General features: G+C 32.3%; 1 protein-coding gene across 7 annotated transcripts in view; it reads right to left on the bottom strand.

Annotated features, from left to right (window-relative positions):
* Nucleotides 1–3,874: 3,874 nt before the first annotated feature.
* The window catches only part of LOC105152197 (uncharacterized), a 30,632-nt gene continuing 17,703 nt past the window's right edge, over nucleotides 3,875–16,803 (bottom strand). For 6 of the 7 annotated variants that reach the window (XM_087403466.1, XM_087403468.1, XM_087403467.1 and 3 more), the window contains 3 exons: nucleotides 16,422–16,613; nucleotides 9,697–11,087; nucleotides 3,875–8,927 (listed from right to left, as the gene is read on the bottom strand). In XM_087403466.1, the coding sequence (XP_087259592.1) occupies nucleotides 8,273–8,927; nucleotides 9,697–11,087; nucleotides 16,422–16,613 (2,238 nt within the window). In that variant the 3' untranslated portion in view covers nucleotides 3,875–8,272. The remainder of the gene's footprint in view (nucleotides 8,928–9,696; nucleotides 11,088–16,421; nucleotides 16,614–16,803) is intronic. The other variant, XM_087403471.1, reaches the window with a different exon arrangement.

Genomic DNA, 16,803 nt, shown 5'->3' on the forward strand with positions numbered 1-16,803 from the left:
TGTCCAATCGAATTCAAATTTGGAAATTTGTTTCGTTAAACAAATTTCTACCGAAAGTGAACCCATAAAACTGCTGACTTTTCGAAATTAAAAATTTTTTTAGATGCCTTCAAAGATAAAAAGAAAGTTAAAATGTACTCTGTGTTTGCTAAGCTGTAATTAGAAGTATTTTTATCGAGGTTCATTCCGTAGGAAAAATGACTTTATTTTATCTGAAACAAAAAATCAAAAAATTTGTTATAAAGAATACTTTTTCTACGCTCTACGTTCTACGAACACAGAGTACATGTATTTGTTAACTTTCTTTTTATTTTTGAAGGCACCTAGTGAACACGACATCTTATGCTCACCAGTTTAATAAAATTTTCCCGCCCGGAGACGGAGCATATATTTCATATTAACAATATAGTAAATAATTAATTTTTTTAAATAAAAGTCATAAGTGCACACAAATAATAAGCTCGATAAATTTAAAAAAAATTGACGAAGAACTTTCGCCAGAAAGAATTTTTAATATCATCCAATTTTCGGCCCAATTCAGACGAAAGTCCCGTTAATAACAAGGACATATTCGTATTTTTAAATAATGCAAAATCATTCATTTCAAAAAGTTCATCCATTATTCGATCTAAATGTGATAATGAACATTGTAATTTCTAGAGATTCGGTATATATGGAAAACTAAATGCTAATTCCTCGTTGCCCTGAGATTCTCGTGTGACCTCAACCAGGCTCGAACTCTCCACTTGTTTCAGCCTCGAGGATTAGACGCCATATAAATCATGATTATAGATTATCATAATTATCTATAATCGTGATTGTATAAACAAACATTAAAACATTTCTAGAAATTTTACAGGTCTGTATCGATCTATTTTTTACCACATGTAGTTAAAGTATTGAGTGTAAATTTAAGTCTAAAGTTTCTCGATACTTTCGACTTTTTTTTTAATTCGTTTTTATATATCACATTTAATTATCGTATCATTAATTAGCGTCTCGGGCTGAAACGATTAATTATCATTCCATATATCATTCATGATGCATCGTTTGAGTCTATAACGGGTATAATGTGTACATAGGATGTCCCAGTTTCTTCCAAATTGAAAAAAAATGATCCATATAAATAAAAGAATGTGCATATAAAAATGCTCTGTACTTCGACGATCAAAAGTATACAACTCAAAGCTGAATTTGAAAAAAACTTTGATTAATTTAATCGGTGATTAACGTATTTTGTAACTCTTGTAATACTCTGTTAGCGTGTATAAAATATTAATTTTTTTGTCGTTTAGATAAGATTGAAGAAAAACTGGATATAAACGATTTATGTAAAATTATATGTGTATATATATATATATATATATATATATAATATATATATAAGGTGTATATATATAAGGTCCTTGAGAGGGAGATCGCCAACAAGATGGATAGACCAGATGAAGGTATTAACAGGCAACCCTCTGCGACCATGACTAGGACGCTGGACAGGGAAGATGGCGCCTATCCGTAAAAAGGACCATATTTCCTACGGATCATGACGGAGGATGCCTGTTATGAAGCAAACAACTTAGGAGGAGGATATGTATATAATAATAAAATCTTCGCCGGGGATAATTCTCTTGATTGGATTAATCACCGATCAAGTTAATTCGAGTTTAATCAAAGTCGCTTTAAGCTTTAGAGACTCATTATGTTAATCCTGCGTGACGCTACTCTTCTTTTTAGCCTTAAGATTACAAATTCAAAATATACATATAAACATGACGAAGGCATATGTCGGTAAAATGTGTGCGTATATTAGGATGGAGCGAATGAAACAAAAAATCAGAAATTCGGATATGATGCATGTGAAAAGCTTGTAGCAGAAGTCTAGAAGTATGCCTATACATTTTAATTTCAATAAAATAGTTTTTTCTTTCGTCGTCAGCTATAATTCCATTTATGGACTTAGGATAAATATCATATTCCATATCCGACCAATCAGATTGGTCACTTAATAATCTCTAAGATTTTTTTCTAATATTATCACTTACTTATTTATATTTTAAGAATAAAAAGTCAATTTCTAAATAAATTTTTTATCCGTTTGACCGTAGCAGCTATTTTAAGTCAGTAGCGCACAACGATTTTACAGTTTTCAAGCATTTGTATTAATTACTATACTATTGTGTGTGTGTGTGTGTGTGTGTTTGTATTTTTATTTAAATTATAGTAAAGAAATATTCTCTTTAGATTAACATGATCTCTTACGTCATTATAACTTTTTCCCTAAAATAAATAATTTTTATGTTATTTTGGGCTCTTTTCAAAGTATATTAATTTTACGAATGAAATATGCAGCAATTAGATGATTTATTTTTGTTTAAAACAGGTGTGTGCCACGACACAGCAATAAAAGCAGTAAGGGGCTCCGCACAATAAAAGGAATAAAGAATAGAAAATAAGAATTTCAACCTATCAGAAACTGTGTATTCCATAATACATGATTTTTGGGTAAAATCAATTTAATCGTATTAAAAAATTTTACAACAGTTATAAAACTTTTTCTGCTGAACGTAGTCATATTGTCTTGCAACTCCACAGTACAAGTATGCATTATTAAGAAGAATATTACTGATTAACTCAAAAATTTTCTTATGAAACATAGAATAGATATGACAAATAAACAAATCTATCAATCAAACCTATAGTGGTAAGAAAAACTATTCAAGTATTATGAGGAAAAAATAGATTTGTATAAATCATCAAGTAATTATCTTTTTTCTTTTTTTTATCAAAGTTCTCTACCAACTGGGTGTGACTCTTAAATATAAAAACTATTAATTTCAGAAGAAAAGTTGTAATGATGTAAAAGAGAGATCATGTTAATTTAAAGAGAATGGTTTTTTTTAATTAGTTCAATAATAAAACAAGAATTATAGTAATTAACGCAAATGTTTGAAAATTAGAAAATCTGTGATGCTACCAATTTAAAATGACTGCCACGAATATTATAAAAAAATCTTAAAAATTATTAAGTGACCAACTTTATTGAAATGACAAGTCCCTAAAAATTGAATTATAGCTGGCTCAAGAGTAAAAATTATTTTACCGAAATAAAATTTTACAGAAATTTTTTCAGATTCCTGTCACAAGGAAGGTTTTTTTACATACGTCATATTTGAATTTCCGATTTTTTGTTTTTTCGTTCCTTAGTATATATACATACACACACACACACACACACACACACACACAGTATATATATATATATATATATACACACACCCATATATACACACATAAATATATATATATATGTCGTGCAAAGCGCGCGCATGTTGTACGCGCAGATTTTTTGCGAGTGAACAATTTATCAAAAACTTAACATGTCTTTCTAATCACACGCTTGCACGTGACAATAATAATCGCGCGTGCAATATTAATTAATTGAACTATCTTAATGTCGCTTTATCTTATCATAAGAAATTATACTTACAATTTAATCGGTCGACGGATCCGCAGTTATCTATACTGAATATCCTCTAGTCAGAATCTGAACATAGAAACAAATAGCGGCAATATTTCATTCTTTATTACAGAGTACATGTATAAAAAAACGGCTCTTAGACCTCATCTGCAATAATTGCAAGTTTGTGTCGCAAGCTTGTTGCGATATCAACTAAATATATTAAAATTGACACTTCAGACAGGTTGTCGCAACAAGCTTGTGACACAGCTTATGCGACTGTAGATAAAGCGCCTTATGGCGCGCTTACAACGCACGAGCGTCCAAACCGAATGCAGCTGTAAAATATAATAAACTGTTATTCATAAAAGCATGCGTCATAGCAAAATATCTTATCACTCAACAAGACAGCAATAAAAATTTTTATTTTTTGTTTCAATTTGTATTATTTTAGAAGAAAAATGCTAATGTTGTGTACCTATATAGTTATAATGTTTCGTTATATCTGTCTAATTTAAGATTGCCCTATCAGAAAATAATTGAGAGTGACCAGATTCTGACTAAAGGGTTTCTAGTTTACACATAAAATAATTTCGTAACAAACAAACAATCGCGAGAAAAATAGACGTCTCGGTATATTTTTAAATCAGGAGACCGCTTCTACAATTTTTATAAATAATTCTATTAAATTATTATAATTAAAAGGTAAAGATTTAAAATACAATATGCGTACTTAACAATATGCTTGAATCGTTTTAGAATTGTATTCGAGAGACCCATGAAATATATATTTCAAAAATGCAAATAAATCGGCCGGATTCGATTGAAATGTACAAAATATTTGTAAATTTTGTATTCACGAAAATCCTAAGTAATAAATCTAAAAGTCTATTGAACGACTGATATACGATAATCTAGAGAAACGTTGTTTATGACTACAACTCGTGCCAGCTTGCATATCTAATTGACTCTTGACATTCTGTAACAGCGTATATATCTAATTGTAATAAATTGCGCGTTAACTTTCAAATTGATTTGGCTAATTTAGCGAGGCACATTCTGAAAAATTAATTGTATACATACATGGATTCATTTCCGAAGCGCAATCGTCGTTTTATATTTGATGCGCTCTGTCTAGCGATTTGATTTCTTTGATAATTGCTCCGTTCCAACGTGCATTTAACGTTAAGTGTGATTACACATACATGCATGTACGCACACCCCATATATATATATATATATATATATATATATATATATATATATATATACGTAAGCTTAGCAAAGATTTAGAATTGTAAAATAGTAATTTTAGTAGATGCTCGATCTTGCAAAAGATATGATGCTACAATCAGCTGCAATATATTAGATGAGGATAGATATACGCGTTTTAGTGAGACAGAATGATAATGTAAGAAACTGACAAGAGAATCACGCGAAGTGATAAATTATACATATAGGTTATATAAAAAGATGAATTTAGAAAATGTCCATTGCGGCGAAAAACGGTTTGAAGGAATAAATCACTAATCCTTATATGTGATAAAACAGTTTTCAAAGAGATTCGAGATGTCAAAAAATATTTTATACAAAAGGTTTACAATAAAATTATCTCTATTCATTTACGTCAATATTTTTAATAAATAATTTTTTTAATTAAAAAAATTTTTATTTTTCAAAAATATTATTGACATGGTGAACAAAGATAATTTTATTCTAAAAGTTTTGTATAAAATATTTTTTGATACAACAAAATTTGATGTTTAAATTTTTAAGATACAACAAAAAAGCTAACACTCGCTTTACCTATAAGGGGTGATTTCATCTTTTCAAATCATTTTTCGCCACAATTAATATTTTCTAAATTCATTTTTTTATGTGTAACCTATATGTATACAAAGCTTCATTAAAATTAGAATTTAATACTTCGTGTGATTCCCTTGTGAATTAAAAGTTTACTAACAATAGGTCAATTTCACATGGCTTTTCTCTTACTCGATCTGATTCACGCTCATAACGCTTAAAAATCATTTTATCCTTATTGTTTGTCAAATGTTAAACGAAGACAAATGATGCTCATAAGCGTTGTCAGCATGAATCGGATCACGCTTTAATGTAAACAACTTATACATTTTTTGTGTTATATATTAGGTGTTGGAATTAATTCGTAGCGTTTTTAATGAAAGAATGTTATTTATTTCACATGAGCATTAAAAAATACATTAATGAAAGTACTTCCCATCACTTGTAAAACGCTACGAATTAATTCCAACACCTAATATATAAAATTATAAATAAAATTCTATTCTGATACGAATTAAAAAGATAAACTGAGACTTTTTAAATGATAATGATTTTAAATGAGTTCGCATTTAACGCTGAATGCACGTAATCTTTTTTTCGAGTTTCTCGATAGTTGATCGAAATTTCATAAAATGTGCGCAACACTGATCTTTCAAAAGTGCCTTTAAGCGAAAGCGCTAAGGGCAATAACCCGCATTGAAATGTCCTTTAAAAAATTGCACGACTCGCATATTTCGCATATTTAGTTAATTCGTAAAGTAATAGGACGGATACTTATGATACAAGTAGCGTGGAACAAAGGAGTAAAATTTAAGGCTGAATTATGCTGACAATTCAGACCAGCTAAATTCGCAGTGATCTCCTGCCTTAGATTATAATATAGATTATAATATTGTAGACAAGAATGGAAAACTAGCAATCTTATTTAGGAGTGAGTTGCATCAATGATCTGAATTAACTTCCGAGTTAATAATCTGCTGTTCCTTTTTGAAATGTGTTTATCAAGATGTTTTTAAAATTGTATTGTAAACTCTACACAACGATATTGCGTTTACGCAAGTTGAGATTATTTTTGTTTCATAAAATTGTACAGTTTTTAACATACAAAATGTTCCAAAATTCACGATTTAAAATACTATAGCATGAAGGTTTTTGAAATTTAACCCTTTGTCAATTTCATCAACTTCGATTAGCTTAATCCACCGATTAAATTTCAGAATTGTTAACTGCAAAATTGAAAACGTTCTAACTTTCTGCAAATTATGATTTATTTAAGTAAAATTTAATACTTTAAATTAATAATGAAACAATATTTTTAATCAAAATAATTTTACGTATTTGGTATCAAATTCATACTGTAATATACATATATTACATCATTCTTCGCAGTTGTCATTTTACAGTTGGAAATTCTGAAATTTAATCGATCGACTACGTAGGCTGCGCTCCACTTAACACTTACAACGCTCGTGGAATCGATTTCGTCCTTGTTGTTTATCAAATGTTGAACAAACGATGCTCGCAAGCATTAAGTGGAATGCAGCCATAGAAGGATGTGTGGACAATGAACATGTATAATGGAAATATTTCATATATAATTATATATGTTTATGAATGTTTATACCAGAAGAATAGAGATCAAGAAACCGAACTAAGCTTTCAGAAATGATCGCGTTCAGCAGTCTCAACTGTTTTTGAATTGTTGCGGAGCGGATTCGTGAGCGCTCACTGCTATTGGATTTAGAAGAATACATCAATAGCAGTGAGCACTCACTCTACTGTTGAGTCCACTGAACGCAGCCAATGTGATCAAAATCAAGTTTTTGAATTAGTATTGATGGTGCTCGGTGAGATAGTGTTCGAATCATAAAACTTCTCTCATATGCTCTCATGCACACATACATATAAGTTATAACCAAACATATAGAACAAAAGAACGAAGACATTATTATTTGACATCATGCTTTGACATCATGCAGTAACAGAAAGACATAAATTGTCATTAAAACAGCATGAAGAGTAGAGCATTCTTCATGTAAAACTGCGATGCAAACCTACCATGCAAACGAGATATCGTCACTGAAATACTATACTACTGAAACGAGCGCGGCTTTATCTGTCTTTATTAAAAGTGATCTGAAAGAGAGCGTTCCGATTGGTATCTTATCCTTTTTTAACATGTACTCAGCTATAATTGCGCATGTGCAGTAGACGCAATCGTAATTAAGTATAGGTTAGAAAAGAATAAAGATACCACTTAAAACGCTTTGTTGAATCGTGAAACTAATGCCAGCGCTCGTTTCAGTAGTATTATATTTCAGTGCGTGTCATGGAATGGAAGCGATATAATTCAGGTCGAACTAATTCAGATGATCACTTTTGGGCTCATATTTCTGATTAAAAATCATATTCTTCTAGGGATCATTAAAAGGCCAAAATATAGAGATATTTTTCCTTCTAATTTCTTTTGAATTCAAGAGAGTGAGACCAAAAATCCTTATCGCAACCCTTCCTTTTCATTTTAACCAATAGTTTCTGAGATATAAAGCCAATGATTTTGAGATTTAAATACAACCAATTGCAGACTACGTTTAAATGATCACCTACGAGTATTAATGAGTGTGCTGAAGTCCGTTTCATCAGCATCACTAATATACTACCACGATTCATGGACAGGTGACTATCTAAACGTAATCTGTAACTGATCATATTTAAATGCTTACTAAAAAAAAGAACCGCTTAAAAAATAACTTCTTTACTTAATTTTTTCGAGAACTTTCTTGCTATAATATTTTAAGTCGCGAATTTTAAAACATCCTATATAGTTACTTCTTAAAGCTATGATACAATAAAAAGATATTCTTTCACTCGACATTAATTATCGCAATCAAACATGTAATGTTGTGAGCTTTCTCCTTGATAATTTAGTGAAATATATTCTACAGCAGAGGAATTAACTTCGGTCACATATAACCGAGACCAATGTAATTGGCACCCTGAGATTCAATGTGCTTGTTACAGTGATGTTTCGATGCTAAAATTTGTTCGTTTGGCGTTCTCCATTCTATAATCTTCCATTCTACCTGTGAAGCTTCTTCGAAAGTTCCTATTGAGACGAGCGACTTTCGGCCGCCTCTCAGTGAGTGATCTGGTTAAACCAGCTACCTGGCGTCTTCTGTTGGATAAGTACTTTGAATGACCTTCGCGAGATCTATCATCATATTCATTCGAGCTTGTCGACCATCTATTCGTTCGTTCAGAGTGCAACCCGTTATAAGAACGAAATGAAACGTCGTTTCGATACCCTCGCGACGTCTCTTCTGCTCTAGTGGAAGTGCCCATTGCTTCGAGTGGATATCTATTGTGTAAAAGATACTGGAGTTTTCTTTCATGCCAGTTATTCCACGAAGAATGCATTACATGTGGTAATGGATACGTGATACTTTCGGGCCGCAATGGATTCCTAGTTGGATAATCGGTCGGAAGGCATCTTGCATCTCGAACAGCTGGAGATCGACTTGACAGAGGGCGAGTAAGCATTGCCGAATCGTTGGCGGGATCATCTTCTCTGGCGCTACATTCCCTCAAATTTCTTACTGGTACTATATCTTTGCCGCCGAAAGGATCGCCAGGGAAGACTTCTTGTATCGGACTGGCAAAAATGAGCGTTCTACAAAAACAATATCGATTTATGACATTCGCATGAATATACTGTATTCTGGAGTTATAGCAATTATTTTATATTATTAGAAATGGGACGTAAATGTCATGTTCAAATATTATACGACATTCCTCGTCCTATCGGTGAGTGGTATAATTGCCTTAACTCCAAGTCATACACAGTAAATGTTAACTTCCAACTTTGAGACGGAAATAAATTAAAAATTATCCCGTAAGAAAAGATACAAGGTAAAGACATAAAGTATAAAAAATCTAAAACGTTTTATTTTTTTCTTAGTTTAAATAATATTTTGATTTTTTAAATAATTAAAAATGATAAATTACAGAAGGGGTATAACTTAAAAATAATAAAAATAAATTATGGAAAGAGTATATAAATTTAATTTAAATAAATGTTAGCAAATTTTTAAGAATTTGGAAACATTTTAATTATAATTTAGAAACATAATTTAAGAGAGCATACAAGAATGCAAGAACAACGAAATACAAAAGAGTGTACTTATAAGGACATCGTCAAGTTGATAGTTAACAATAATTATGAGATGATTACCAATTAATAACAATACAGCCACAATACGCCATTATATGGTGAGTAAGCAGAAAAACACAGCGCAAATATTAATTGTTAATAAGCAGTAAATAATATCAGCAATAAATATAAACATAATATTAGCATAATAATAATTGAACATAGAAATATTGTCAGTCACTTAAAATAAAATACGACAAAATTATTATAGGCTGACGACGAGACTTACCTAGTGCTTTCCCGTTTTTGATCATTGTTATACATTTTGTCCCTTTCCGACCTAAATTCCTCGAAGGATGGCATTCTCCTTCTGAGATTTAATTTTTCTCTCGAGCGTGAATCGGTTAATTTATTAATTTGAACATCATTATTACTTTTCTGACCTCTGCCGGAACTGTTGAGATATCCAAGATCCTGTTCAGTGAGATTTTGGAATTCATCCGCGGTCACTAGTGTATATCTGCGCCTGTTTTGCTTCAAAATCGACTTTAAGCAATAGTACGTCTTCGAGTTGGGTAATTTCCAGCAAGCTTCATTTAATATAGGATTTACCATAATCCTGCTACGCGGCTCGGTTTTTGGAATAGTGCCCATATTTTTCGGGGAAACAGTTGTCTCGTCGAGGGAGAGAGAACGGTGATGAGTCAGAGAGGGCGAAACTGGAAATCTCCTCTGACGTTCAGGATATTGCCTTTCATGCCGAAAACTCATCTCTACATTGACAAAGCCAGTTTTGCTAGCTCCTGATAGATCTTCTTCATTTTCCAGTATGTTCTTTAGGCTCCTGACATTTTCCTTCGGGAATGTATTCAGTTCCGATCGCAATCTCAAGTTAGGTTCAGAGATGTCGCGGAGTATAGTTCGACACTCTTTTTCGGATGTCATGTTGGAAATGAAATCTGCTGATGTAGTCTGAGAGCTTTCATTAGACTTTTTCCTAGAGACAATGCGAGGAAGAGTGTCAGCATTGATTGTTTGCGTGCTGGTGGAAATTCTGCCGCAACTGCTGCATCTGCTCGGAGATGCTTCGATTTGAAGATTATCCATAGAAGCTACTGGGTTTGCAGGGGGATGCAATCGACCGTCGGCCGTCGTCCGCAGCGTCGCTAGTTCATTTTCGAAAGTATCGCCAATCTCGGTACTCGTTGGTAAGTGCTCTCTGCTGGTCGCGATCTCGAGTCCGTAGCTGCGCTCGTCCATCCTCATCTCATATTCGTTCGCATTCCCATGACACGGACAAGGACAATGGCATTCGCATGGCATCAGCGGAAGTATTCGCATCGGATCATCCATCTTGCACGTCGTCGTGTTACTCGTGCATGTAGCAGGGGCATTATTCATGACTGCATTTTGATCATCGTACTGTTCGGCACGTTCGTAAAGAAGTGCCTCAGAGTAGCTGGGTACTATGTCAGTTGCAACATTCATCTCTTCTCGGCTTTCCCAATTTTCTCGTCTTTGTTCGGGTTCATTGCGAGGTGTTGCTGGTTCCATCAATAACGCCTCGCTGTAACTGGGTGCAAGCATATACGAACCCGGCTGGCTTAGCTGGCTTATGGATGCATGAATGGGTTCGCCAGAGGTCGGTGTATCATAATTTACACCAAACAGTTTGGTAACCTAACAGAAGATTTTTGTATTTATTTTTACAGATTTTATTATATATTTAAAAAAATATGTTCAATCTTTAAATTATTTAAGAGTCGGCAGAAGTGACGAAAACTCATTTACATCTCATTTACGATGCAGCGATACATATCTGCACTCTACATTGATTGACTATGTTTACATAGCCCGATTTACGCTGAAGTTTCATCATCGATGTAGGAAACTGGCCAATCACAGTTATTCCATTTTTCAGAGGAATAACTATAATTGGTCAGTTTCATAACATCAATATTACGAGGGCAAGTCAATAAGTTTTTAGAAAATCTGTCAGAGGACACTCACAGTGTCATGTCACATTACTTTTTGACAAGTAGCATCTTTCAGCTGATTACTGTCAAATTCTGAGCGGAATTCATCGCGTGGTTTCATTTCTGTAGATGATTAAAGTGAACAATCTTTGTATTTTTTGCAAAATGGAAAAAAACGAGTTTCGTGCAGTGATCAAATATCTACATATGAAAGGTTTAACGTCGAAAGAAATCAAAGCCAAGTTGGATAATGTTCATAGCACATCTGCACCAGCGTTTGCGACTGTATACAATTGGGTGAATGAATTTAAACATGGTCGTACATCCACATGTGATGCATCTCGTTCGGGATGTCCAATTGAGGCTGCTACGCCAGAAATCATCTATAAAGTCCACGATATTGTTTTGACTGATCGATGAGTGAAAGTGCGCGAGCTTGTTGAGGCCATATCACATTTTAATTTTGCACGAACAATTGGGTATGAAAAAGTTATCGGCAAGATAGATGCCGCGTTTGCTCACTGTGGACCATAAGCGCGACCGTGTGACGATTTCAAAACAATGTTTGGAGATGTTTCAACGAAATTCAGATGAATTTCTGCGTCGATTCATTACTGTGGACGAAACATGGATCCATTACTTCACTATACTATTATGCAAATCGAGTAAAATATCAAAATGAATCTCTATTTCGCGATTTTTTTCCCTAAAAAATCATTCTTTAACAAAATACAGACAACGAATATCACAATTATATTGCAATTTTCTCAATATTTTAGCTTAAATTTGAGATAAAAAAAATTCACCGTGACTCTTGCCGACTTTAATTAAATCTTATGTAAAGGAGGATAAAATTTGATCTTTTTCTTGCCACACGAGTGTGAATATAGTAATTTTCGATGTATTTTTGCTCGCTGAACACGAATCCATTGGCAAAAAAAACGATTTTCAAGACGTTATATCACTGACAACTAATTTTTTTTGTTAAATATATTAATGTCACACACACACGCACACACGCGCGCGCGCGTGCACACACATACACACACACACACACACATACACGAAAGTATCAACTTTTAAAATGCACTGTGTTGGTTTCAATATGATTTTTTGTTTCTGAGATATAGCAATTTAAAGATAGTTCTTTTCTTATGTAACATATTATTTAACAAAATTTGCAGATCTTTTATTATATAATATTTGACAAAATCTTTCTTTGGAAACATGAACAATGTGAATAATTACTTCCGAAAATTTTGCCAGCTGAACATGAATCCATTAGCAAAGTTAAGTAACACTTCACAACTTTAGAAAAAGTGGCCAAAGAAAGATACATTTTTATGCCTTTCTACTGTCTCATTCTCAGTTCTACAAAAAGAACTCTTAAATTCTGTCGTGACGTAACATATATGTTTACCAAGTATCTCATTTTATTTAACCTTTTTATATAATAATTATTCTAAATTATTAAAGTTGTATATATATATATATATATATATATATATATATATATATCTATATACAACTTTAATTTTATATTGTGACTAATTTTTACTATTATAATATCGTTATTATTTTACTATAGATTAACACATTGACGTTTAATAATTTAGAAATTGATGAGCATCTTCTCGATATGTGAAATTTAATTTTATGGCCAGTTAGAACGCCAGGAAATTTTAAACAATCAGTCATCCAGCCGTTTGCGAGTAATTTCCGTTTCTCTACAAAACATCTCACTGGTCATCATCACTATGTGTACAATTTTGTCTATCTCTTCGATTGCTCTCAACCAATGTAACATCACCTGTATGCATATCTAAAGAAGGCTCAATCGTGAGACCAAAACATATTATATATATATATATATATATATAAAATTTTTAATCAATTATAGACTATTATATTTTACATACTTTTCGTTTGATTTTTTATTTTAAAAATATTATGTTATATTGACTCTTATGTGCCCTGTACACTTTATATATTGCTTAACAAATTCGTTTGGAGATAATTATTCACTATAGAGAACCTTGCTCCAACCTTAACCTTGATTGTATATTGTCAAAATCATTACCCTAAATGACCTCCAACAGATCTCAGCCGTTGAATGTTATTCTTTAAAAAGTGATTGATAAAAGAAGTTTATTTTTTTAACAGAGAATCTGAGAACATTAACTAATAAGAACAGACTTATTTGCAAAAATGATATCGTATACACATACGCAGACGTCTTAAGGCCTCTTTCACCAACCCTGATAACGCAAATCGAAAATTAAGGGAGCGTTTGAATTGGCCGTAATCATATATCGTATATGTCATAATCTTTAAGAATTGATTAATCACAATCAAGTATTCCCCTCTCATTCGACTGTAAGAATTAGGGAATACGCGAATTTGTTGATGCAAATGTAAATACGTATATACCGATCCAAGATGGCCTATTATAAAAAGGAAATAATATCGAAATAGACGATCATCATGTACATTACACAATAGCCGCGTGTATTCCTTTTTCTTTTCTCCGAAAACTTAGTTAATTATTAGTAGCAAATTATTATATTAATTATAATATATACAAATAAACATGTGACTGATGGTAAATGAATAAATGCACGTCAAACTTGATCAAGACCTGTACTTCCGGTTACCTTGCAACAATGCAATGGAAGAAAACATGACGAATCGTACAGCGCAGCGCACAAGCGCAGTGTGTAAATTAATTATTTCAATTAAACTAATTTGTTGCAATAATAGTGATAATAACAGTGTTAATAATGACGAGTTTGTTTTATGAGCATACTGATAGTTACTTACAAACATAATTTCTTTATCAAATTTTCTTGATATTAAACTCACGCAGCAAGCTACAGCTTTGCTGAATCAGCGAATCTATTTTTTCCGTGCGATAGAGCAACACTCATTATTAAGATCTTTCTGACCAAGATACCTACACGGAAAAAAAATGACTTAGCAATAACAACTAAATTTGAATAACTGAATCAAATTTAGCTGTTAGAGCTATCAGCTTAGTGTCATTACTGAGCTCTAACTATTAGATAAAAAAACATTCACTGTGGTATAAAACTTTATTAGCTGAATTATTAGCATATATTAGTACAGACAACTAAAAAGACGTAAAAGTTCTGCAGCAAAGAATAGCATTCAGCTAAACATCATATGTCTTTAGGAACAAAATTTGTTACTACAGTACCGTGAAGAATAGAGACCATACGCAAAAAAAATATTTTGCTGCTCCAGCTAGAATTATAACTATTTTTTGTAATAGAAAATTATGTATCATAAGCATAGAATTTATAGCACAAATCTAAATTCTATCTCAGTCATCTATATCTATATAATTAGATACAATACATATCTAATATCGCGATACTTGTATATTACATACACGCAAAAAAAAGATTTATCAGCTAAATATCAGTTGCTGATTCAAACTTTGTTATTATGACTAAAAGTTGGTTATTAAAGATAAAATACATTTGCCGCCGACTTTATTACATAACTTTATTACATAAAATTAAAAGCGCACTTAATATGAGTACCTAAATGAATGGCAGCTATTCCTCACTATTTTAATCGCGTAACTGAACATTTCATTCGCAATTGTTTCTGGAACGCTGCTAGTTGCCATTTTACTTAGCAGAAGATATTTTTCGCAGCACCTAAATTTTAGCAAATAATAAATTGAGTTTTGGCAGCAACGACATTAGCTATCCCTATTATAAGGATACATTTTAACTGCTATAGCTTTATTTTAGCTACCTTGGCTAATTTTTTCTCTGTGTGTATTATGAAATGGATTTCGATCGGAATTATTCGATTATTCCCTAGATTGTATTCTGATCTATGTATTTTCTAAGAAAAACGAAATAATTCCTTCCAATTTATTCCTTCCGAATTCATTCCAACTTATTCCATAATAAGTGTCAAGAAGACCGAACTTATATGAATGATGCCATCAGATTATATGTGCCCAAAAGTGGTCATCTGAATTAGTTTAATCGAAATGTCGCTTCCGTTTCACAACATCGCAGTTTGCAGTGATCGTATCAGTTTTATATGAAGAATGCTTTATTCTTCATACAATTTTAATGATAATTTACGTTTTCCTATTACTGCCAAAGCGTGATGTCAAAGAATAATGGCTGCATTCAGCAGAAAAAGCAGCTTACAATCGAACCTCTGTAAAAGTAACTTGTCGGGGACCAACCGTAAAAGTAAACAAATGCGCATGCGCGATAGGAGGTTAAGACATGACTTTTACGAGGTTAAAAACGGAGATTAACTTTACGAAGGTTCGACTGTATTTGTAACTATTGTAAAATTCTTAGATACAATTGCTTTATACGTTTAGATCCAGTAAAGAACTAAGGACAAAACCAATAATATTAACAAATTTTACAACAGCTGCTTTTTCTGCTAAACCCTAGTGTCTATTCTTTGATTGTGTACGTAAGCATATATGAGAAGTTTTGCGACTCGAATGCTGTCTACCGAACACCATCAATACTAATTCAGAAATCTGATTTTGATCACATTTTTTAAAAGCCTAGTTGAGTCTTTTGATCTCTATTCTTCATGTATTATACAATACATAAATGCAAATAGCTAACAAATTCAGCTTGAGCAGCAACAGCATTAGCTGTCCCTATTTTAAAGACACATTTTAGTTATTACAGCTCCACAGTAGTAGAAGTTATATTAGTTCCTATCGCTAACCCTATTTTTCTATATATGAACATCAAATTGCTCATCAATTTAATTTGTGATATTACTGTAATTCAATCGGGTTCCGTTTCAAGATTGAAAATTAAATTCGGCGTGCAACTTAAATGATTATATAGATAGTACATGAAATCACACCGAATGATTTAATAAGATCCAGCTTGACAGTAAAAGTATTTTTTCTTAAAAGAAATTATTATGTGTAATAATTTAATAATGATAAATTCTCAAATGAAACAATTTAAATTGAAAATTCCTCTCGCTTAACTTCATTCAAAACTGTTTTTACCTGGTAATCGACGTATTGTGTTTTGTATTCGATGATTACTCGTAACGGCCAGCTAAGCAACAGAGCGCTCAGACTCCAATAAATATAGTGATTTGTAAACCATGGATTACCGAGAACAGCAACCAGCATCGTGTTAACATTGTACCCGAGATCAAGACCTTCTCTCATCTCCATATAATCGTCACTAAGTTCCTGAAAGTGTAAGTCTTGTTGGTTATTTACAATCTTGTATGAAATAATTACGAGTAAAACATCTCTGTCTCTCATTTTTTCCTTTTCTTCCTCCCCTCCTATCTATTTAAAGCTATTGAAATATTCAACAAAGTACAAAAATGACACAGTAGGTCTGTTTTTTATTGCTGCACTTTCTGAACTAGTATAC

Source organism: Acromyrmex echinatior, chromosome 2 (assembly GCF_024713525.1).
Source record: "Acromyrmex echinatior isolate Ae372 chromosome 2, ASM2471352v2, whole genome shotgun sequence".
NCBI lineage: Eukaryota > Metazoa > Arthropoda > Insecta > Hymenoptera > Formicidae > Acromyrmex > Acromyrmex echinatior.